Genomic DNA, 25,077 nt, shown 5'->3' on the forward strand with positions numbered 1-25,077 from the left:
CCTAGTTAAATAAAGGTTGCATTTAAATGAAATAATTCAACAAAGTACTGAGTAAAGGGTCTGAATACTTATTTAAATGTGATATTTCTATTTTTTTCATTTTTATAAATTAGCAAAAAATTCTAAAAACTTGTTTTTGCTTTGTTATTATGGGGTATTGTGTGTAGATTGATGAGGGAAATAAACAATTGAATTTGTTTTAGAATTAGGCTGCAACCTAACAAAATGTGAAAAAAGTCAAGGGGTCTGAATACTTTCCAATGGCACTGTGTATATGATGTTTGGCGATTAGTCTTGGCGTTCCAATTCATCCCAATGGTGTTCAATTGAGTTGGCCAGTTAAGTTCTTCCTCACCAATCTCGAAAAGAAATGTGTATGGACCTCACTTTGTACACAGGGGCATTGTCATTCTGAAACAGGAAAGGGCCTTCGCCAAACTGTTGCCACAAAGTTGGAAGCACAGAATCGTCTAGAATGTCATTGTATGCTGTAGCGTTAAGATTTCCCTTCGCTGTAACTAAGGGAACTAAGCCCTGAACTATGAAAAACAGCCCCAGAACATTATTCCCCCTCCACCAAATTTTACAGTTGGCACTATGCATTTGGGCAGGTAGCGTTCTCCTGGCATCCGCCAATGCCGGATTAGTCCTTCAGACTGCCAGATGGTAAATAGTGATTCATCACTCCAGAGACCGCGTTTCCACTGCTCTAGTCCAATGGGGGCGAGCTTTACACCACTCCAGCCGACATTTGGCATTGCGAATGGTGATATTAGGCTTGTGTGTGGCTGCTCGGCAATGAAAACCCATTTCATGAAGCTCCCGACGAACAATTATTGCAATGACGTTGCTTCGAGGCAGTTTAGAACTCGATAGTGAGTGCTGCAATTGAGGATAGACGTGCTACTTGATTTAGCACTCAACAGTCCAGTTCTATGAGCTTGTTTGGCCTACCACTTCGTGACTGAGCCATTGGTGCGCCTGGACGTTTCCACTTCACAGTTCCACTCTTATAGTTGACCAGGGCAGCTCTAGCAGGGTATAAATTTGATGAACTGACTTGTTGGAAAGGTGGCATCCTGTGACGGTGCCACGGTGAAAGTCACTGAGCTCTTCAGTAAGGACATTCTTCTTCCAGTGTTTGTCTACGGAGATTGCATGGCGGTGTGCTCGATTTTATACAACTGTCAACAACGGTGTTGCTGTAATAGCCGAATCCACTAATTTGAAGCGGTGTACACATAGTTTTGTATGTACAGTGTATGTACATAGCTACCTCAATTCCCTCGTACCCCCGCACATTGACTCAATACTGGTACTCCCTGTACATAGCCCTGTAATTTATACTCATTATTGTTATTCACTGTAATTATTTTGCGTGTCACTATTTATATTTTTATTTTATATTTGTTTTATCTTTATCTGTAACTCTGCATTGTTGGAAAAGGACCCATAAGTAGTTATTACACTGTTAGTCTACAAGTGTTGTTTTACGAAGCATGAACAATTAACAATTGATTTGCGATGTGTGTGGAGTGTGACCGCATTCTGTGTTCCTACACAGAATGTGATTCATTCAGATGAGTTACAACTATTTACAGACTTCAGCTTTAATAACGTTCCATTCATGATATTGGTTCACCGTAAACAAAATAGCTCAGTGAGTCAATGGACAGGAAAGACATGAGGCAGACAGAAATACCAGGATCAGCCTCCATTGCAAGCAAAGTGGCAAACAAAAAGGCGTATTCACATACCAAACACAACAGCAACAATACATGTCACAGTGAATAGGATACACCACCCTGTAGCTTACTGTATCCACCACAAACACACGAGTACAACAATGCTGTTCTGTTATCATAATGATTAGGCTACTGGCCATAAACTTGATTTGAACTGACCATTCTCCTTGCCTTATTGGTCATTATGGTCATTACAGCCAAACTATCCAGGGAAGGGAGAGCGTTATCAGTTGGGGTGGATGTAGCTGTTCAGGCCAGGCTATGGGTAGATGTGTCTGAGTGGCTTGGAACACCTGGCGCCGTCTCCACTGCTGGCCTTGTGGGCACACTCATCACTGTCTGTGTTGCAGGTGCCACAGTGGCAGCTGAGGGCCACGGGGTAGGTGAAGAGAGCGTTGGCATGGAGCGGGCAACCAGGTAGTATGACTGTTCGGTACTCCACCTGGTCATAGGTACAGCCTCTCTGGATAAGGAAACGTGGTCCGGCCAGCTCCTTCATGTTACTGTCCTGGTAATCACACGCACACAAACACACATGCTTAACATACACTAAGTGTACCAAACATTAGGAACACCTTCCTAATATTGAGTTGCACCCCCTTTTGCCCTTAGAACATCCACAATTCATTGGGGCATGGACTCTACAAAGTGTTGAAACTGTTCCACAGGGATGCTGGCCCATGTTGACTCCAATGCTTCCCACAGTTGTGTCAAGTTGGCTGGATGTCCTTTGGGTGGTGGACCATTCTTTATGCACACTGTTGAGTGTGAAAAACCCAGCGGCGTTGCAGTTCTTGACACACTCAAACCGGTGCGCCTGGAACTTCCTAACATACCCCGTTCTAAGGCACTTAAATATTTTGTCTTGCCCATTCACCCTCTGATTGGCACACTTACACAATTTCAATTGTCTCAAGGCTTAAAAGTCCTTCTTTAACCTGTCTCCTCCCGATCATCTACACTGATTGAAGTGTATTTACCAAGTGACATAAATAAGGGATCATAACTTTCACCTGGATTCATGGAAAGAGCAGGTGTTCTTAATTTTTTGTACACTCAGTATATACAGTACATTACATACTGTACATGTAATGTAGGTCAAATATGCCTCACGGTTGGCCTGCGATTGGAATTTGTTATAGTTGAAGTTTTAAGTTATACTTATATTTTAGCGTCTCTTCTGCAATGCAAAACGTGTGACAGGATATATAATGTATACGTTGTATTTTGTATATTGACCTTGTCTGTATCTACTAGTCTGCTGCTATCAAGGCCAGGTCGGTCTTATAAAATATTATGCAAAATCTCGATGAGATTACTCTGATAAAACAAAGGTAAAACATCAAATATTTTATGGGGGGATAAAAGTTTATAAGTGAGTGCATTTTACAGATCCATTAAAGAACTAAGAATGTCTGGTTGAGGTTATAGGCTACTTACCCTTGAGTAGCAGAAGCCCATGCAAATGGTCGTATTGATGGCCACGCAGAAGTCACATTCACGTCTCTCCTCATACAGAGTGTAGTCCGTGGGCACACACATGGGCACAGCTTGGCTGAAGAGCAGGCAAAGGAGACCACACATGGCCACGGACAATTCCATTTGGCAAACAGCGAAGATGTTCCGTCACACAATCAAGAACCTGCATAGAAGTAGAGCAAATGGCAAGAATAAAATATGAACAAATCCAACGTTTTTTAGTTGGAAATGTGAAAAAATTGAGGTTGATGCATTTGAGAAGCCATTTTAATAAAACACAACTCAGTCTTGCACCAATAGCACGACAAAGAAGCTGTACCAATGTTACTGTCAGGTCAGCTCTGCTCACTCACCTGGTAGAGCTGGGCACCTGCAGGTCTGATGATGCTGTCTGATGGAGCCCGATGGTCTTTATACAGTCATCCTAATCCACCTTGATCCTACTGGACCATTATCTCCCATCTCTGACAGTGTGGACGCAGGAAACTCCTGGCCCATTATGAGGATGACATGCATTAATAAAAGGCATCCTCTGCAACTACAAACTTCCATTACCAGTACAGCAATGTGTGGGGTTAACCTGTAATAACCTCATAATAACCCTGCTCTTTGGCAGTATGTATGTGTGTGGCATTCCCACTTGGTGGCACAATAGAAAACTAAGTGGTAAATTCAGAGATTGGTCCAGTCCAGTAACAATCCTGTGTCCAACTCCTAGACGAGCAACTCCTAGAAGTGTATGCTAAATAACAAAAATGTAAATGTTCTTCAAATCTAGGAACCGGATCTGCTAAGCATATAGGGCCTACAACAGGGTTCGCCAACTGGCGGCCCGTGGGCCTAATTTGGCTCGTGGGTGGTTTTATTTGGCCCCACTGAGAAAAAAAAATATATATTTTTTTGTTTGTTTTTTTGTTTGTTTAATTTTCATTGTTGAACGTAAAAACACCGGTAAATCAGCTCCAAGTGTTTTTAATTTGGGAATTCTGTTCACAAGTATTTCCACGCATAATAGAAAGAAACGTGATCATATACAAATGAGAGCAAGATTTGAAATGATAATGTTAGTCAAATATTATATATGTTTGGGCTTCTTGTGGTCAGTTTGCAGTCTACAAATTATATGCAATTATGTTCCGGGCCCTCCAACCATCTGTGAAGAAAAAATCTGCCCGCGGCTGAATCTAGTTGATTATCCCTGGCCTACAATATGGTTAAAATCACAGGGCAAAGTGGAGATGCAACCATAAGCTTACATATCCAATTCTTTCAGATCTACATGTTACTATAAATCATTTGCATAGGGGTCAGGGGTGAGAGGTTATTTCTGGACATAGGCCTACTTTTCTTGTTTTGTTACACTTTCAATTGGTTGGGAAAAAAATATGTGAAAGTGAGCTTAAAAATATCAAGCTTTGCAAGCAATCATGTGTTCTGAAATATGGTCAAAGTTCATACAACGCCATAAAGACGTGTAACATCCTGAAATACCTTGTCTATTAAACTCTGATGAGCTCTATAACAAAGTCATACAGGATTCCATGTAGGCCTATAACTGCAACCTACTCCAATTGAACTAGTTGCTGTTACATAAGACGTTTTTTTGTTTTTACATCACCTATACGTTTTGGTTTTGTAAGGAATTTGATACTTCCACTTTAGGTTGCTGTTGTGAAGTGAGCGTGAGGCTCCTCTCACCACCCATGTGCTTATCAAGGCCTTCAGCCACCAGAGCCATGGCCTTTTCACCCCACTGCCATCTAGAAGGTGGAGACAGTACAGGTTCATCAAAGCTGGGACCGAGAGACTGGTAAACAGCTTTTATCTCCAGGCCATCAGACTGTTCAATAGTCACCAGTAGCCGGCCTTCGCCCATTACCCACCCCTGAACCTTAGTCACTGGTCTAGCCGGCTACCACCAGGACTCCACCCATCACCTTAGATACTGCTGCCCTATGTAAACTGCCTTCAGAAAGCATTCACACCCCTTGAATTTTTCCCCCCACATTTGGTTGTGTTACAACCTGGATTTAAAATGGATTAAAATGAGATTTTTTTTGGTCACTGGCCTACACACAATACCACATAATGTCAAAGTGAAATTTACAAGCCAAATAAGTTCAGGAGTAAAAATGTGCTTAACAAGTCACAATAACTTATGTGGACTCACTATGTGTGAGATAATTGAACATGATTTTTAGAATCATCGCTGTACCACACACAATTGTCTCTAAGGTCCCTCAGTCGAGCAGTGAATTTCAAACAGATTCAACCACAAAGACCAGGGAGATTTTCCAAAGCCTTGCAAAGAAGAGCGCCTATTGGTAGATGGGTAAAAAAAATATATTTTAACATGGTGAAGTTATTAATGACACTTTGGCTGGCGTATCAATACACCTAGTCACTACAAAGATATAGGAGTCCTTCCTAACTCAGTTGCCGGAGAGGAAAGAAACCGCTTAGGGATTTCACCATGAGGCCAATGGTGACTTTAAAACAATTACTGAGTTTAATTAATGGCTGTGATAGGATAAAACTGAGGATGGATCAACAACATTGTAGTTATTGCACAATACTAACATAAATGACAGAGTGAAAAGAAGGAAGCTTGTACAGAAAATTTAAATATTTCAAAACATACCTCCTGTTTGCAACAAGGCACTAAAGTAATACTGCAAAAAATGTGGCTAAGCAATTAACTTTTTGTCCTGAATACAAAGTGTTATGTTTGTGGAAAATCCAATACAATGTCACGCCCTGATCTGTTTCACCTGTCTGTGATTGTCTCCACCCACCTCCAGGTGTCTCCTGTTTTCCCCATTAGTCCCTGGTGTATTTATCCCTCTGTTTCCTGTCTTTCTGTGCCAGTTTGTCTTGTTTTGCCAAGTCAACCAGCGTTTCGCCTAGCTCCTATTTCTAGTCTCTGTTTTTTCTCAGCCCTCCTCATTTTAACCCTTGCCTGTCCTGACGCCGAATCCGCCTGCCTGAGCACTCTGGCTCTTCTGACCTCGAGCCTGCCTATCCCCTTGAACTGTTTGGACTCGGACCTGTTCACTAAACCCCTGCCTGTCCTGACTTTGAGCCTGCCTATCCCCTCGTACTGTTTGGACTCTGACCTGGTTTATAAACTCTCGCCTGTCCCTGACCTGCCTTTTGCCTAGCCCTTTGGGTATAATAAATATCGTAGCTCAACCATCTGCCTCCTGTGTCTGCATTTGGGTATTGCCTTTTGCCCTTATATACAACACATCACTGAGAACCACTCTCCATATTTTCAAGCATATTGATGGCAGCGTCATGTAATGGGTATGCTTTTAGTCAGGAATGGGGAGTTTTTCAGGATAAAAAGGAAACAAAATGGAGCTAAGCACAGGCTAAATCCTAGAAGAAAACCTGGTTCAGTCTGCTTTCCACCAGACACTGGGAGATTAATTCACCTTTCAGCAGGACAATAACCTAAAACACAAGGCCACATCTACACTGGAGTTTCTTACCAAGAAGACAGTGCTACAGTTTAGATTTAAATCTACTTGGAAATCTATGGCAATACCTGAAAATGGTTCTCTAGCGATGATCAACTACCCAATCTGACAGAGCTTGAAGAATTTTTAAAACAATAATGGGCAACTGTTGCACAATCTAGGTGTGGAAAGCTCTTAGAGACTTACCCAGAAAGACTCACAGCTATAATCGCTTCCAAAGGTGCTTCTATAAAGTATTGACTCAGGGGTGTGAACACTTAAGTGAATAGAATATTTCTGTATTTCATTGTCAAACAATTTTCAAAAATGACTAAAAACATCTTTTCACTTTGTCAATGAGGGTTATTTTGTGAAGACTATATTTTTGATCCATTTTGAATTCAGGCTGTAACGCAACAAAATGTGGACTAAGTCAAGGGGTATGAATACTTTACGAAGGCACTGTACATAGAGTCCTTGAACACTGGTCAACTTAATAATGTTTACATACAGTTTTATGCCGACTTTATATATGTAAAGTGTGTTGTAGTCATGGCTCATCCAATATAACTACTGCTGTTAACATGTTTTCTATTCATATGCTGTCCATACTATCTATACACACCATTATTTGAATATACACTATATATACAAAAGTATGTGGACACCCCTTAAAATGAGTGGATTCTGCTATTTTAGCCACACTCATTGCTGACAGAAGTATAAAATTGAGCACACAGCCATGCAATCTCCATTGACAAATATTGGCAGAAGAATGGTCTCACTAAAGAGCTAAGTAACTTTCAACATGGCGCCGTCATAGGATGCCACCTTTCCAACAAGTCAGTTTGTCAAATTTCTGCCCTGCTAGAGCTGCCCTGGATAACTGTAATTTCTGTTCATGTGAAGTGGAAAGTCTAGGAGCAACATCTCAACCGCAAAGTGGTAGGCCATACAAGCACACAAAAAGGGACTGCCAAGTACTGAAGCACGTAACGCGTAAAAATCTCGTCTGTCCTCGTTTGCAATATTCACTACCGAGTTCCAAACTGCCTCTGGAAGCAACGTCAGCACAAGAACTGTTAATCGGGAGCGTCGTTAAATGGGTTTCCATGCCCAAGCAGCCGCACACAAGCCTAAGATCACCATGCCAAGCGTTTGCTGGAGTGATGAATCACGCTTCACGATCTGACAGTTCGACGGCCAAATCTGGGTTTGGCGGATGCCAAGGGAAAGCTACCTAGTGCCAACTGTAAAGCTTGGTGGAGGAATAATGGTCTGGGGCTGGTTTGGGCTAGGCACCTTAGTTCCAGTGAAGGGAAATCTTAACGCTTCAGCATACAATGATATTCTAGACGATTCTGTGCTTCCAAGTTTGTGGCAACAGTTTGGGGAAGGCCCTTTCCTGTTTCAGCATGACAATGCCCCCGTGCACAAAGCAAAATCCATACTGAAATGTTTTGTCAAGATTGGTGTGGAAGAACTTGACTGTCCTGCACAGAGCCCTGATCGCAACGCCATCAATCACCTTTGAGATGAATTGGAACACCCACTGTGAGGTAGGCCTAATCGCGCAACATCAGTGCCCAACCTCAATAATGCACTTGTGGCTGAATGGAAGTCCCCACAGCAACGTTGCAACATCTATTGGAAAGCCTTCTGACGTTGCTCTTTCTGATACATCTTAATTTCTTAGTTATTTGCATGGACTCTACAGACTTTTTTTTCTCTGTCCTCGATAGATTTAGTAACACTAATTCTGTCTATAATAGAAGGGGGAAAACTCCAATAACTTTTGAACGGACTATGAAAGAGACATGAGGTTTGGACCATAGGTTTTCTTAGAGTAGTATCTACACAATTCAATATATGTTATTTTACCCATTGGTCAAAATAAGATGTTTTGATTGGACACCGTACATGGAGTAATGGAAACATTTTGCCGTTAATGCCTATTTCTCTCAATTTTACACATTTTCCAGGATACGAATCCTGACCGAATAGAAAATGTAATAATAATACTTAAAAAAATATTAAGACAGGACCCGCGGTCCTGGGTCCGGACTTGGCCATGGTCTGCCTATTGAGTGTGTCTGGTGTAGAGCTTGTTCTGTGACACAGGCTATCGCAGCCTGACCGGATAACCAAGGCAACCTGACATTCAACTAATTGAAACACTAGTGGCAATGAAAAAATAACTGAACAAATTGTTCAGTGGTCCTCAGCAGTAGGCTCAAAGCCAATGAATGTTCAGTTCCTGGTTACAGTAAGTATTCTTGTCAACAGTAAGTACTGAGAACAGGGACTTGAAATCTGAAAGCTATCAGGCTATGGCAGGTTTATTTTCATCTGAAATCTCATATTATACCCCACAATCTGAAACAAACTTAACCCAACTGTAAAATCAACGTGCGTGATTCGCATATAGTAAGCCCTCAATACACCTTGTTTATGAGGTACTGCCTTCCAGGAAATAAAATAATCTACTGCATTGATGGGAACAGATAACCAATGGAAGGTGCACAATGCAGAAATTGCTCAGCCATTTCCTGGTTTCTAAAATTCAAATTTGCCTAATTTCAGTGTATGTGACAAAATAAGCAAGAGAATCATTGTACTTTCTAAACTTCTGTGAAATATATTTTCCCTATCCCAAAATATTGTATTTTCAGTTGTTAGAAGATGGTTAACACCAATAAAATGTACAAAAACTTAACTTAACCCTCCTGTTGTGTTCCCGGTCGAATTGGACCAATTTACAAGTTTTCTCTCTGAAAAATATAGTTAATTTAATCTAATTTAAGGTCTCTGCACTGGCTGCCTGTGAGTTTTAGAAATTAATTTTAAGATTCTTATATTGCTTTTTAAATCAATCCATAATTGTGTACCCCAATACATGTCAGACATACTTTTTAGTCCTTAGTCCTCACAGGGCATCTGAACACACAAATTACATTTGGAAGATTTTCATTCAATGTTGGGTGTTTTATTTAACTTTTGTAAACCTCTGGTGTTTCTGTTAAAAAATGATCCGTCTTTAGACACACACACACACACACACACACACACACACTCTTGTGTCCTACTGCCCGAAGAAAAAGAAGAATGTGCTCCTGATGACAACTCTGCACACCGCTGTGAGTATCAGGGAGGACAAGAAGCCCAACACTGTCCTGGATTTGCAACAGAGGGGGAGTTAACAACCTTGATAAGGTATGTTATTTCTTATCTTTCAAGTTTCATTCACTTATGGAGTCAACTCTATTTTAATGTTTGTGTTATTGTTAGCAGTACTGTTATTGTTACTGTTGATCTTTAATATGTTCAGACATTCATTTTGTAATATGGTAAAGTTTTCATGTGTAGTTTTGGGCCTATGTCCATTCTTTACCAATAAAATCATACCGGTCTGTTTTGACCAGGAACACAACAGATGTTATTTTGAGCCTACTATTTAAACATTTGAAACGATTTCAAAACAAATGTCCTTGTTAAACTTTGACACAAGATAGTCTGATAAATAGCACAATATGTTTAATCTGAGTATTGTTATAGTCAAAATAATCCATACATTATGCTTTTTTTAAACTCAAAAACAAGTTGTTTGAGCTCAGGTCAATGAGGCCTACAGGCCATAAATAGCAAATAGAAGTTTAGAACTTGTAATGTTCACAATAACTAAAGTTGATAAAAAGATCTAACACGACATTAGGTGATAATATGTTTATTATTATGGATTTATAATCAGCTATAATGGGGGGATAATTTTGGACCGGGAACACAGAATTAATTAACATGAAACGAAAACAACAGGGAAGCATAGAAAAAACGCACATAGAACAAATATACCGCTTCTTAGACTTGCTTTCATTGAGAATGACAGATCTATAACTCACATTTCTATGTGAGTAGCCCAAAAAGTTACATATTGCAGTTTAAGTGTTTTAATTTGATGTTCATGATTGTATAGAGGATTTTCCCTCTTACCGTCTCAAGATGGCGTAGCAGTCAGACGTCTTTGTCATGTAGTGTCCCTGGTACATATCTTTTTACATATTTTTCTTCGCATATCTTTTAAAATATTTTCCTCAACCTCAACTTCTAAATACTCTCCTGCAACCCGCAACACCCAATCTGGCGTGGATCTGCTTTTTTTCTTAAGTATTTCTATTTACTTCAGATCTGGAATCCCTCAACTGAAGCTAGCCAGCTAACAACCTACCAGCTATCAGTCAGCAAACCATTGCTAGCGGTCATCAGCTAATCTTTAGCTCAGAAAGCTCTCGCCAGTTCGAACAACATGACTCAAACCAGGGCATAACGGACCTATTTCTCTCCATATCCCCGGATTCCTACCGCAAACTCTGAACATTTTCATCTGGATCTTCGCAACTAGCTAATCGCAATTCCGGGTGACCACTCCTGGCTAGCGTTTCCATCCCGGAGCAAGCACCAATTAGCCTGAAGCTAGCCGGCCAGGGCTCCTGTGCTACCACCGAAGCCCACTCCTGGGCTACAATATCCGGACCCCTTCTACTGCTGGTATGGGGCATGGAACCCCGCCGATCCTCTACGACTGGAATACCGACATAATCTGCCAGAGGATTCCAACAGGCCCCTCAGGCGCGACGCCTGCTGAAGGCCCATTCTGCTAACCTGCTAGGCCTGCTAGCTACCTAGAGCTACTTGGAACCCTACTAATTCCACGACTGGTCTATCGATGTCACCGCATGAAGAGGCAAAACCAGACTTACCCCCATCTGCCAACTGCTAGATTGCTTGCCCCGGTCTGCTAACTACTAGCTTGCCTGTCCCGGTCTGCTAACTGCTAGCCCCTGCTAACTGCTTGCTTGCTAACCCAGTCTTCTAACTGCTAGCTTGCCAACCCCGGTCTGCTAACTGCTAGCTTGTTTAGCCCCAGCCTACTAACTGTTAGCTTGTTAGCATCGGCCTGCTATCTGTCTGAATCGCCGTGTCCCGAGTCAGACCAACCACTCACTCCAAATACACCTCTGTTGTTTTCAATCAAGATCACTGTCTCATTGCCTGCATCCGTAATGGGTCTGCGACCAAACGACCACCCCTCATCACTGTCAAACGCTCCCTAAAACACTTCTGCGAGCAGGCCTTTCTAATCGACCTGGCTGGGGTATCCTGGAATGACATTGACCTCATCTCGTCAGTAGAAGATGCCTGGCTATTCTTTAAAAGTGCCTTCCTCACTATCTTCAATAAGCAAAAAATGTAGAACTAGGAATAGATATAGTCACTCCAGACCTTTCTGCCCTTGACCAGCACAAAAACATCCTGTGGCATTATGCATTAGCAACGAATAGCCCCAGTGATATGCGACTTTCACCACCAATAAATCCACTATAATTGAGAATTTCAAGAAGCATTTCTCTACGGCTGGCCATGCTTTCCACCTGGCTATCCCTACCCCGGTCAACTGCCCGGCATCCTCCACAGCAACCCCACCAAAGCCCCCACCATTTCTCCTTCACCCAAAACCAGATAGCTGATGTTCTGAAAGAGCTGCAAAATCTGGACCCCTACAAATCAGCCGGGCTAGGCAATCTGGACCCTCTCTTTCTAAAATTATCTGCGAAATTGTTGCAACCCCTATTACTAGCCTGTTCTACCTCTCTTTCGTATCGTCTGAGATTCCCAAAGATTGGAAAGCTGCCACGGTCATCCCCCTCTTCAAAGGGGGTGGACCTCAAGACCCAAACTACGACAGACCTATATCTATCCTACCCTGTCTTTCTAAGGTCTTCAAAAGCCAAGTTAACAAACAGATTACCGACCATTTCGAATCCCAGTGTACCTTCTCCGCTATGCAATCTGGTTTCAGAGCTGGTCATGGGTGCACCTCAGCCACACTCAAGGTCCGAAACGAGGGCCTCCCGGGTGGCGCAGTGGTTAAGGGTGCTGTACTGCAGTGCCAGCTGTGCCATCAGAGTCCCTGGGTTCGCGCCCAGGCTCTGTTGCAACCGGCCGCGACCGGGAGGTCCGTGGGGCGACGCACAATTGGCCTAGCGTCGTCCGGGTTAGGGAGGGTAGTGATGTCCTTGTCTCATCGGGCACCAGTGACTCCTGTGGCGGGCCGGGCGCAGTGCACGCTAGCCAAGGTCGCCAGGTGCACGGTGTACCCTCCGACACATTGGTGCGGCTGGCTTCCGGGTTGGATGCGCGCTGTGTTAAGAAGCAGTACGGCTGGTTGGGTTGTGTATCGGAGGACGCATGACTTTCAACCTTCGTCTCTCCCGAGCCCGCACGGGAGTTGTAGCGATGAGACAAGATAGTAGCTACTACAACAATTGGATACCACGAAATTGGGGAGAAAAAGGGGTAAAAAAAAAAGGTCCTAAACAACATAACCGCCATCGATAAGAGACATTACTGTGGAGCCGTATTCATCGACCTGGCCAAAGCTTTCGACGACTGTCAATCACCACATTCTTATTGGCAGACTCGACAGCCTTGGATTCTCAAATGATTGCCTCGCCTGGTTTACCAAATACTTCTCTGATAGAGTTCAGTATGTCAAATCGGAGGGCCTGTTGTCCGGACGTCTGGCAGTCTCTATGGGGGTGCCACAGGGTTCCAGCCTTGGGCCGACTCTCTTCTCTGTATACATCAATGTATGTTGCTCTTGCTGCTGGTGATTCTCTGATACACCTCTACGCAGATGACACCATTCTGCATCCTTCTGGCCCCTCTTTGGACACTGTGTTAACTAACCTCCAGACGAGCTTCAATGCCATACAACTCTCCTACCGTGACCTCCGTGGCTCCAGCAGGTATATCTCACTGGTCACCCCCAAAGCCAATTCCTCCTTTGGTCGTCTTTCCTTCCAGTTCTCTGCTGCCAATGATTGGAACGAACTGAAAAAATCTCTGAAGCTGGAGACTCATATCTCCCTCACTAGCTTTAAGCACCAGCTGTAAGAGCAGCTCACAGATCACTGCACTTGAACATAGCCATCTGTAAACAGCCCATCTATCTACCTACCTCATCCCTATACTGTATTTATTTATTTATCTTGCTCCTTTGTACCCCAGTATCTCTACTTGCACATTCATCTTCTACACATCTACCATTCCAGTGTTTAACTGCTATATTATAATTACTTCGCCACCATGGCTATTTATTGCCTTAACTCCCTTATCTTACTTAATTTGTACTCACTGTATATAGACTTTTTGTTTTCTTTGTTCTACTGTATGTTTTGTTTATTCCATGTGTAACTCTATGTTGTTGTATGTGTCAAATTGCTATGCTTTATCTTGGCCAGGTCGCAGTTGCAAATGAGAACCTGTTCTCAAATAGCCTACCTGGTTAAATAAAGGTGAAATCAAAAAATAAAAAATCCCTGTATCTCATGGTCATGTAAGGTTGTAACTGAGTCCTTGAGTGATTCAGTATTCTTAATTTCCCCAAAAACTGGGCATTGTCTTCTATTTCAAAAAGTGCTCTCATCTAAACATTTTTTTACAATATACTGACTCATGCAATGGGATCGAATGACTCATCAATGGCTGATCAATGACTACATGTGTTGTTCTATCTCACAGCTGACTTAGCTTGTCTGGAAAGTCTAATCAGTCAAGTTTTAATGTCATGTTCACTAGTACAGGGTTGTAACTGCATTGTAAACTGCCTTTCTTGCAAGCTCTAAACCCAACAATGCAGTAATCAATATAATTGTGGTACTAAAAATAACACAAGGTAGAACAAAAACACACACAAATGATACAAAATATAATAAAAAAGTTTGGTCTTAGAGTCCATAAATATTGCAGGAGTTCTTGATGCGGATCCCATGTTTCGACAGTTACAACAGTGTCAGGCTGACAATGCATGGTGTTTTACCTCAACAATAAAACCAACAGTATATCTCTATTGAATGGTAGAGCAGCCGGCAGGCCAAACACACTTTATGAAGTCAGATATAAAGATCGTTCCGTTTTACAATCTTGGAAGGCGGTGCGGTGAATTCTGTATCTGTTGTCCTTGGGTGATGATTCATTAAAGTTGTATTTATGGTTAACCAGCACCAATAGTGTGTTCTTCCATGCTTTTGTCAGGACAAGGGGAGCACACAAGGAAGTCTTGCTAAACAGGAGGATGCTTTGCTAGTAGTTTTCAGCGTTGTTCAACATCAACAAGTAAGGAAGACTTATCACATAGGAATATTGGACATTAGTTCTTGGGATTCTAGGATGTTTGTAGAAGGACATTTCTTTCCATTGTGGATGTCTATTGTAAGTGTCAAATAACTGCAATAATTTCTAAACTTAATCTGTATTGATACTGGCATTACTGAGGTGCATATATAGTTGACTGAGAATTTATGTGCTATTGGTTTTTTCTCTTGAAAGACTGAAAAACGGTTGGCCTCAATTTTAGTAAAAGTGTTTTATTTTGACATTCTTGATTTAACTTCGTGAAAGTTAAATAATTCTGTAATTCAAATAACATTCATTTGATCGAATTTTAAATGGGAAAAATTGTGTGCATTGGAAAGAAAGGAAATTAAATATTAGCAACATTGCCTAACAATCAAACTGTAAGATCTAAGTTACGAGCAGTGGGTGAAGGTGTTTAGATAGTAAAGGTGAGATAAGTGTCGGTCCCTGCCTGAGAGATCTCTTCTGGGCTCATTAACCATGACGATGGGCACAGGGGGCCCCGTGGCCTCGTTCTCTGTGTGGGACTATGTGGTATTTGTGGGCACAGTCCTGGGGGCAGCTGGCATTGGCCTGTTCCAAGCCATCCGGGGCCGCAAGAACAACAGCAGCGGTGAGTTCCTGCTGGGGGGCCGTCAGATGACAGCGGTGCCCGTTGCCATGTCCCTCACTGCCAGCTTCATGTCTGGCATCACCGTGATCGGCACACCAGCCGAAGCCTATCGGTTTGGGGCGGACTACTGGATCTTTGCCATCTCCTATGCCATCATGTCCATCATCACCGCCGAGATATTTGTCCCTCTCTTCTACCGCCTGGGCATCACCAGCACCTATGAGGTAAGGAGATATACCAGACAGTGTCAGACCCACTTGGGTCAAATACATTGTACTTTTGTGACCATTCCACTGGGTCTATTGTACCGGTCAAACAGCAAGTGCAATCAACGTGGATGGAGATAAAGTGAAGAGGAATAGGGGGAACTTGGGTAAGAGGTTAGGTGTAGGAATTAAGATGAATCAGTAGGGAGAGGTGTTGATGAGAGGGGTGTGCTCTAACATGTCTATCCGTTGTAATTTAACTAATGATTCATCACTGATCCATGAAAGCAATCTAATCCAGGAGGGGTGTCTTCCTGTTACATCTGTCACATTCAGCATCTATGAGGACTAAATGTGTGACTAACTGCATTAAAAGTCCATACAATTGTTTCCTTTGTTTTGACAAAGAAACCATTGATGACTTAATCAAAAATAATGTTGAGGCTTTAGGCTTGCAGATAATAATGATGATGATTCTAATTTGTGAAGCGCTTTTCTCAGACCCAAAGTGCAAACATTTTGCAATAAATAATAATAATAAAACCAATCCAGATAGAACACAGACAACAATCAAAGCTATATACAGGTGTTGCCAGATCCAGAGGACACAATAACAGAATTAGCTGAGGTCCTTGTAAGCTTTTCTGAACAGCACAGTCTAGCTATGCCTTAAAGTAGGAACGAGACTCTGCAGCCCTAATAGTGTCTGAAAGCCCTGTCACCCATAGTTTTTAGTCTGCTGCTGGGGTGCTGAAGGTAGACGGACCTGGAGGAGCGAGGGGTGCATGTGGGGCAGGAGGGTAGAATGAGGTACAAGAGATACTTGGGTCCAGAGTTGTGGGTAGGTGTGAACAGTCTATGCCACAGTCTTATGAAAAGTCTATGCATCTTTCATTATCATCACTTCCTGATTACCCAGATAACAATTCTATGGAGAAAGAACATTTTTGTAATGTTACCCGTAATGTTCCCCTAATGTTCGAGTGTTCAGTTTTCCATTAGTTAGGGGAACAATCTGTGTTAACAAAGACCTTCTGAGAACCCCTTTAGCAGATTTTGATGTCAGAGTTAGTCCCTTAATTTGAAACAGAACATACTCAGAACATGGTTACCATGTTCTCAGAATATACAATATTAATGTTCTAGAAACATTTCGTGGGACGTTACAAGTAAATTAACGTGTTCAGTTTTCTGAGGGTTCGTGACCTAATGAGACACTTACGGGAACTAACTAACTAACTAACTAACTAACTAACTAACGTTCTCAAACAATTTGGGAACATGTCGTTGTTAGCTGGGTAGAAACAAATACTTACAAGTGTAAAAAGCCAATGAAATCAGGCCAGGTTTGACTAAAATGTTTATTTCCTCTGCAGTATCTGGAGATGCGCTTTAATAAGTTGATTCGGGTGATCGGGACATCCATGTACATCACACAAACGGTAAATATTCAGTTAACATCATGAAGATGGGATGAATAGGCAATACTTCCCCAAGGATTTGGTGGAAACAATAATATCTGTAATACTTTAACGACAAAAAATGTCCCTTTTTTCCATTTGCCTGTTTTTCTGAAGCCATCTGGCCATCTCAGGTAAACATTCCACCTTTATGAATGTGCATCAAGTATATGTTTACATCAATCAACTAATTGCTGTGTTTCTTTCAGGCCCTGTACACTGGTATGGTCATATATGCGCCAGCTCTCGCACTCAATCAAAGTAAGTCATATGCAAAGTACCTCTGTAATGTCCCTTATCCAAACCACAATAATATTATATGCGCGTTGATCGAGGGTCTGACTGATTATACATCTTTAGCTAATTCAATTGGCCTATGATCTGATGATTGTGTTGTCTAATTGTTCATGAATTGATGCTATCAGCAGCTCAAAAGAGAACATGCAGATATTGTTAGGTTAAGTGATATCATACATGATTCATATGTATATAGTTTAATCTCAAGGAAACAGTTGAAGAGTACTATCTGGACAAGTCATGTAAAGGGGTCTGTACCTCTGGGCATTTCAGTCACAGGGCTGAACTTCTGTGTGTTTCAGTCACAGGGATGAACCTCTGGGGAGTGCTGGTGGCCACTGGGGTGGTGTGCATCCTCTACTGTACCCTGGTCAGTGGCTCATCTCACACACTCCCAATCAGCAATCAACACCTTCCTGCTGTGACAATACACATGATCAAGGCCAGGAGTTTTTCCTGACCCCATGACATGACCGTGCAGGGAAAACTGTAACCCAGTTATGGGCAATTACTAGGGTCCAGGAAACACAACAGAACCTACACATGAACATACCTCTTTTGTGTACATGAGGTTACGGCACACGGTACATTCCTTCCCCTGACTCCATGTTGAATTGTGGTTCTCAGGGAGGTCTGAAAGCGGTGATATGGACAGACGTGTTTCAGATGGTGATCATGTTAGCAGGTTTCGTGGCTGTCATCGCAAGGGGGGCTGTCATCCAGGGGGGCCTGGGGAAGATCTGGGACGACTGCTACCAGGGAGGCAGGCTCAGCGCGTTTGAGTAAGTATAATGTCCACAAATGTCATGCAGGGATTGAATAGCTACAATGATACAAATTCATTAGCAGCACAGTATGACCCCGCATAGTTTCCTGAGCGTTTTCAATTTAATACCTTCTAATGCAGTTTTGATCCAGACCCTTTGAAGCGTCACACCTTCTGGACGATAGTGGTTGGTGGCAGTGTAATGTGGGTGTCCATTTACTCCATCAACCAGTCACAGGTGCAGCGTTACATCTCTTGCAAAACCCTAACCCAAGCCAAACTGTAAGGTGCACTCCTACTTTCCACAATTTAGAACAATCACACAGGAAAAGTTGTGAAAGAAGAATAGCAATGTGAGTGTTTTTTCCATGTTTGCTTTCTTTAAAACCCTCAGGTCACTGTATGGAAATATAATTGGTCTCTGGTTGACTGTGAGCTTAGCAGTGTTCTCCGGCCTCACCATGTACTCCATTTACAAAGACTGTGATCCATTCACTAACGGTGATGTAGGGGCAGTTGATCAGGTAAGTAAGTGTAAGACAGCTATGGTTAATATAGGCATGGACGGCATATAAATTGCTGCACTAATATTAAGGAAGTCTCGAGGTTCTGCTCGCCCGAGTTAGAATATCTCATGATAAATTGTAGACCATACTTTTTACCAAGAGAGTTTACATCTATATTTTTTGTAGCAGTCTATTTACCACCACAAACCGATGCTGGCACTTAGACCGTACTCAACAAGCTGTAAGGCCATAAGCCAACAAGAAAATGCTCTTCCAGAGGCAGAGCTCCTAGTGGCTGGTGATTTCAATGCAGGAAAACTGAAATCCGTTTTACATCATTTCTACCAGCATGTCAACTGTGCGACTAAAGGGGGAAAAAAACTCTAGATGATCTTTACTCACACAGATATGCATACAAAGCTCTCCTTCGCCCCCCATTTGGCAAATCTGACAATGACTCTGTCCTCCAGATTCTTGCTTACATGCAAAGACTCAAACAGGAAGTACCAGTGACATGCTTAATTCGGAAGTGGTCAGATTAAGCAGATGTTCAATTACAGGACTGTTTCACTAGCACAGACTGGAATATGTTCCGGGATTCATCCGATGGCATTGAGGAGTTTACCACATTAGTCACTGGCTTCATTGCTAAGTGCATCGACAACGTCTTCCCCCCAGTGACCGTGCATACATATCCCAACCAGAAGCCATGGACTAAAGGCAATATCCACACTGACATAAAGGCTAGAGCTGCCGCTTGAAAGGAGCGGGACACTAACTCGGACGCTTATAAGAAATCCTGCTATGCCCTCCAAGGAATCATCAAACAGGCAAAACGTCAATACAGGACTAAGACAAAATCCTACTACACAGGCTCTGATGCTCGTCGGATGTGGCAGGGCTTGCAAATTATCATGGATTATAAAGGGAAACATAGCCACGAGCTGCAAAGTGACATGGGCCTACCAAATGAGGGAAATGCCTTCTATGCTCGCTTCAAGGCAAACAACACTGAACTATGCGTGAGAGCACCAGCTGTTCCGGAAGACTGTGAGATCACTCTCTCCGAAGCCGGTGTGAATAAGACCTTTAACAGATTAACATTCAAAATATGGCAGGGCCAGACGGATTACCAGGACACGTACTCAGAGCATGCACTTACCAGTTACGAAGTGTCTTCACTGACATTTTCAACCTCTCCCTGACCCAGTTTGTAATACCTACATGTTTCCAGACATATCTACCACGCTGACCCTCAACACGGGGGCCCCTCAGGGGTGTGTGCTTAGTCCCCTTCTGTACTCCCTGTTCACCCACGACTGCGTGGCTTTGCATGACTGTAACACCAACATGAAGTTTGCCGACGACACAACGGTGGTGGGCCTGATAGCCAATGATGAGGAGACAGCCTATAGGGATGATGTTAGAGACGTGGCAGTGTGGTGCTAGGACAACAACCTCTCCCTCAACGTCAGCAAGACAAAAAAGCTGTTAGCAAGACAAAAAAGATACAGAGAAAGGAGGGCCCGAGCACGCCCCCATTCACATCTACGGGCCTGTTGTTGAGCATGTCAGAGCTTCAAGTTCCTCAGTCGGCACATCACTAAGGATCTATCATGGTCAAAGCACACCAACACAATCTTGAAGAGGGCATGGCAATGCCTATTCCCGCGTCGGGAGGCTGAAAAGATTTGGCATGGGCCCTCAGATCCTCAAAAAGTTAAATGGCTGCACCATCGAGAGCATCTTGACTGGCTGCATTTATCAAGGCACAAGGTGAGACCCAGATGCAGACACAGGAGGCAGCCCTTCCAAAAGGCCCTGTACCAACTCCTCATCTCTCCTAATGGTGGCTCCCTGCAGGGAGACAGCATGGCAGAGCTGATCCAAGTCTGCTGGGTCTGTCATGGCCAGTTCGTACTATCAATGCACAAGGCGAGGCAATGATGCAGACACAGGAGGCAAATGGTTGGAGTCTTACTATGTTTAATAATCCAAAGGGGTAGGCAAGAGAATAGTCGTGGACAGGCAAAAAGGTCAAGACCAGATCAGGGTCTAGGAGGTACAGAGTGGCAGACAGGCTCGTTGTCAAGGCAGGCAGAATGGTCAGGCAGGCGGGTACATTATTTTCTACTCCCTATATATAGCCATGTTATTTTCTACTCTCTATATATAGCCATGTTATTTTCTACTCTCTATATATAGCCATGTTATTTTCTACTTACTATATAAAGCCATGTTATTTTCTACTCCCTATATATAGCCATGTTATTTTCTACTCCCTATATATATCCATGTTATTTTCTACTCCCTATATAAAGCCATGTTATTTTCTACTCCCTATATATAGCCATGTTATTCACTGTGTCACTATTTTCTTTCTTCTTCTCTTTAACTCTGCATTATTGGAAAAGGACCCATAAGTAAACATTTCATTGTTAGTCTACACCTGTTGTCTACAAACCATGTGACAAATTAAATGTGATTAGATTTGAATTTGATTTGTCTATGGCAGTGTTATCAAATGTTGAAACTGACCAGTGTGTGTGTGTGTGTGTGTGTGTGTGTGTATGTGCGTGTGTGCGTGCTTGCGTGTGTGTGTGTTTGTGTAAACAAGCTGCTTCCTTACCTGGTGATGGACATTCTGGCAGCCTATCCTGGAGTCCCTGGATTGTTTGTGTCTGCAGCATACAGTGGCACCCTAAGGTGAGAATACTCCCAAGGGGAACCCAAATAGAGAAGGTTTGGTCACACAAATGTTCTAGGTGGAAAAGGTCTAGATGGATATTTAAATTGATTGGCATAGTAAGAAAAACCCACCTCACGACCCCCTACCCCGTCCTGGGTCCAAACACAAGCGGTATTCCACTACTAACCTATCAATGAATGTGTTTAACTATGAATTCCCTGCAGACAAAGGACATTCTTTCTCTTCCCCTCATCTATTGCCATTGTGTCTGTTTCAGTACTGTGTCCTCCAGCATCAATGCGCTGGTGGCTGTCACTGTGGAGGACTTCGTCAGGCCAGTGTGGAAAAACCTGACAGAGAAACAGGTGTCCTGGATCAACATGGGCCTCAGTGAGTTTCACACAAAACAATAACAATCTGACAAAATGTCATGACCGCCACAGCCCTATGTAAGAGTAACAAAATTACATGTGGGTTCATTCAAATAATGCTGTGATACAAATATAGAAGGTCAGTTAGAATTTTTCTTTAGTATGTTCATTATATTTCATTATATGTTGTTACTTTACATGTAAATATAGTCTTAATCATCATATGTTCATCATACGTTTATGGTATATTTAATTATCTGGACATATTCCAGGTATTTTCTTCGGGTTTTTGTGCATTGGGATGGCTGCAATAGCTTCACTGATGGGAAGCATTTTGCAGGTAGGAAAAAAAACAATCAGATGTGGCTCTGTAGCATAACCTGCTGTCTGGTAGTCATCCCCTCAACTTTATGTTTCTAACAGTTGTCTCTTTTCAGGCAGCACTGTCCATATTTGGAATGATAAGTGGACCTCTTCTTGGACTTTATGTACTAGGCATGTTCTGGCGCACAGCAAACTCAACAGTAGGCATCCCCCGATCTCATTCATATCAATCATCATTCATACTCAAAGACTGATTAACTCATTACTCAAAGAGAAATCAACATCTGTAAACACTATAAAAGTCCTGACAAAAAAATCAATATTGTGTTGTTAAATACAACAACGTCAAAGGTTAGGCAATATAAAAATGTATGTGCGGTATCTCTATAGGTAAGACAGTACTGAGACTGCTTCCTTATGCCCTGCAGGGGGGACTCACAGGACTGATTGTGGGCCTTGTTATTACACTGTGGGTAGGGATTGGAGCGCAGATATACCCACCCCTAGCTGATAAGACCAACCCCCTGCCAATCAGTGTGGCAGGCTGTAACCGCACACAGGACCTGAACTACACCACCCTGGCCCCATGGACCGGGGCAGTAACACTGACCCCTCTGCCTGAGTGAGTTACTCACAGTCACTTTATAACCACTGTCTCCAAAGTCCCCTATTCCCCATATAGTACACTACCTTTGACCAGTCCGAATGGTGCTTATAGCTATGGGTTAGCAGCCTTGTTAAATCAGCCTGATCTTGCTAGCTTACATCCTGTGTCACCGAAAGGAATCTGATTTCACGAGGCTAATGTGTTAGGGGGGGCTGAGATAAAGTTGCTCAGGTATGACTCTCTCTCTCTCTCTCTTGTTGTTACAGTGACCGGCCAGCTCTGGCAGACTCATGGTACTCCCTGTCCTACTTGTACTTCTGTCTCCTGGGCAGTCTGGTGACTGTGATCGTGGGCCTGGTGGTAAGCGCTATCACAGGTGAGGACACCTCCTTTAGCGCTAACCCTAACAGAATAGTGCATGTTATGAGTTATGTTTTGACATCATGACCCGACGAGGAGTTTGGTTTCGGAAAAACTCCTAGCCCTAAGTATAATGACTTAGGCTCATTCAAATTGATACTGGATGCATTTATTTAAGCCAGACATCTCCTTGTGTCGTGTCTTTCCAGGTGGTTGCAAGCAGGAGAATCTACGCTTGGATCTCTTTGTAAGGAGACGTGATCTATTCTGCGCTGGCTGTGGCAAGGACTCAGAGGTAAAGCCTCTTCCTCCAACCCTCTCTCTCTCTCTCTCTCATACTGTAGGCATACATCTGTATTGAATGTTCTGCGGCTGTGTCTATCTGTCTATGTGTTAACTGGCTCCTGGTGTGGTCTTTGTGTGTCTTCCACAGGCATTAGACTCTGAGATAAATGAAAAGGCTGGATCGGAGCTGAAGAATGGATCAAACAACGCTGGATTCAAAGACTCTCAGTTTAACATTGTGGATAAGGATGTGGAAAAGGTCACTAAAATGTGATGCTGTCACCAAGCTAAATACACTCTGTCAACTGGAGTGCTCCATGAGAACGATTTGTCCTCTCACATTTCCATTCTAGTTTTATTGTAATGAAATTCTTTGCTAAGAAAGGAAGCCCAAGTGTGTAATTACGCAGATGAAGTCCCTAATCAGCAAATGTGTGTGAAGAACAAGAACAAAGGACTAGCATTACTAACCCCATATTCAACAGTGTCAATATGAACTGTGGGTTCGACAAAACAGTCATGTTATTTTTATGTATTTATTTTAACTCAGCTGGGCTTTCAATTTCTTGCTGTCGAGAGTTGTAATAGTAGAGAATGCACAAGGCACCAATTCAAAATGTGTTAGTGTATGGGCAGTTTTCCTCTTGCTATGTCACTCACTGACAGACTTTAAAGAGCTATTTATAACCTGTTCAAAATGTCCAGTTGATCAACTAGGTAGCCTACGGTAGCTAGGTAGGTATGTTAGGCTAACCAGCTATCTTATAGTTGTAGTTATCATGGCCAGATTAATTGATCAGGGACCTCAACCCCAAAGCGGCCCCTTTTGTTTTTGTTGAGTCACTAAAGCATCATGTGAACACACATATGACATGGCAAGATGTCTATAATTGGAGGAAATTAGCTTTAAAACTGCAACAACAACAACAACAAAAATAAATCGCCTACAAGAGGGGTGTGAACAGTTTGGGGTCGATGGGTTGTGAGGTGGGGGTTTATGACTTTTCAACATTGTGTTAAGATTATAGATAAAATAGGTTTAATTACAAATACATAAATTCAAATGTACATCTAACCTACTTGTCACTACAAATAATGGACTTGTAATATGAGCATATGCAGTTGAGATGTGATCATGTTTATTTTGTGTTTTACAGCCCTTTAGGCTGATACAATACATTTGACTGTATATTCATTTTGTGGCTATAAAGATTGTGCTGAAATGTATACTGAGTTAGCTTGCTGTGATTGTTCTTTTTGGGATTTCTTTCATTGTCAAGTTTTTTTCATAAACATGCTTGGTAAAGGGCAATGAGCTAGACACAAATGCATGCTTATTTCTAAACAGGTTTGGAGTGCAACAGTTATACTGTATCTTGTATACATCACATGCATCTTTACCAAGGTGACCATATTCATTAACCACAAACAACTGTACGCTACTAACGTACTACTTCAATTTGTTTTCCTGGGGCAAATACCCAGGTTCACATACAGTTAACATGCAGTAGACAAAGCGATTTGTGCAGCCTACCATACACAAACATCCCAAAAAAGGTAGAGAAAACATTTTCTTCCTTTCTTACCTCTCCGGAACACTGGTTTTAATAATAACTTAAAAGATAACGTATCTGCAAAAAGTTCTGATTTGTTGACTGTAAGCCTACATGTAAAGAGTTCTTCTGACTAATGACCAGGTCTCCTTGCCAACCAGC

At 42.4% G+C, this 25,077-nt stretch overlaps 2 protein-coding genes and 1 long non-coding RNA gene across 5 annotated transcripts; 1 reads left to right on the forward strand and 2 right to left on the reverse strand.

Annotated features, from left to right (window-relative positions):
- Positions 1-1,594: 1,594 nt before the first annotated feature.
- On the reverse strand, positions 1,595-3,687 carry tshba (thyroid stimulating hormone subunit beta a). The gene is made up of 3 exons (XM_024426544.1): positions 3,578-3,687; positions 3,186-3,387; positions 1,595-2,253 (listed from the first exon to the last, which is right to left on the reverse strand). The coding sequence occupies exons 2-3, from the start codon at positions 3,345-3,347 to the stop codon at positions 2,005-2,007; spliced, it is 411 nt and encodes a 136-aa protein (XP_024282312.1). The 5' UTR covers positions 3,348-3,387; positions 3,578-3,687; the 3' UTR covers positions 1,595-2,004.
- Positions 3,688-14,624: 10,937 nt separating this feature from the next.
- On the forward strand, positions 14,625-24,589 carry LOC112254207 (sodium-coupled monocarboxylate transporter 1-like). The gene is made up of 15 exons (XM_024426545.2): positions 14,625-15,715; positions 17,074-17,139; positions 17,367-17,418; positions 17,757-17,824; positions 18,082-18,236; positions 18,362-18,502; positions 18,615-18,744; positions 21,344-21,432; positions 21,693-21,805; positions 22,059-22,126; positions 22,224-22,310; positions 22,539-22,732; positions 22,984-23,093; positions 23,287-23,372; positions 23,511-24,589. Exons 1-15 carry the CDS (start codon positions 15,359-15,361, stop codon positions 23,634-23,636), a joined length of 1,842 nt encoding a protein of 613 aa, XP_024282313.1. The 5' UTR covers positions 14,625-15,358; the 3' UTR covers positions 23,637-24,589.
- Positions 15,577-25,070, reverse strand: LOC112254209. 3 transcript variants are annotated; one of them, XR_006083056.1, is made up of 6 exons: positions 24,949-25,070; positions 21,547-21,765; positions 21,356-21,441; positions 18,008-18,087; positions 17,713-17,873; positions 15,580-15,708 (listed from the first exon to the last, which is right to left on the reverse strand). It is a non-coding gene; the product is annotated as an uncharacterized LOC112254209 (long non-coding RNA). The 3 variants fall into 3 exon arrangements; XR_006083057.1 differs by lacking the exons at positions 17,713-17,873; positions 18,008-18,087 and having other exon boundaries at positions 15,577-15,708; positions 21,356-21,427; XR_002954130.2 differs by lacking the exons at positions 17,713-17,873; positions 18,008-18,087 and having other exon boundaries at positions 15,577-15,708.
- Positions 25,071-25,077: the final 7 nt, after the last annotated feature.

This window comes from Oncorhynchus tshawytscha, unplaced genomic scaffold (assembly GCF_018296145.1).
Source record: "Oncorhynchus tshawytscha isolate Ot180627B unplaced genomic scaffold, Otsh_v2.0 Un_contig_1824_pilon_pilon, whole genome shotgun sequence".
Classification (NCBI taxonomy): Eukaryota; Metazoa; Chordata; class Actinopteri; order Salmoniformes; family Salmonidae; genus Oncorhynchus; species Oncorhynchus tshawytscha.

What these genes read in the sequence shown, in the direction of transcription:
- LOC112254207 (XM_024426545.2), top strand. Translation starts at nt 15,359, where the DNA reads ATGACGATGGGCACAGGGGGCCCCGTGGCCTCGTTCTCTGTGTGGGAC. An exon ending in ACCCTAACCCAAGCCAAACT is followed by an intron (nt 18,503 to 18,614) that starts GTAAGGTGCACT and finishes TAAAACCCTCAG; the next exon opens with GTCACTGTATGGAAATATAA. An exon ending in ATGTAGGGGCAGTTGATCAG is followed by an intron (nt 18,745 to 21,343) that starts GTAAGTAAGTGT and finishes TGTGTAAACAAG; the next exon opens with CTGCTTCCTTACCTGGTGAT.
- tshba (XM_024426544.1), bottom strand. Translation starts at nt 3,347, where the DNA reads ATGGAATTGTCCGTGGCCATGTGTGGTCTCCTTTGCCTGCTCTTCAGC. An exon ending in TGGGCTTCTGCTACTCAAGG is followed by an intron (nt 2,254 to 3,185) that starts GTAAGTAGCCTA and finishes TGTGATTACCAG; the next exon opens with GACAGTAACATGAAGGAGCT.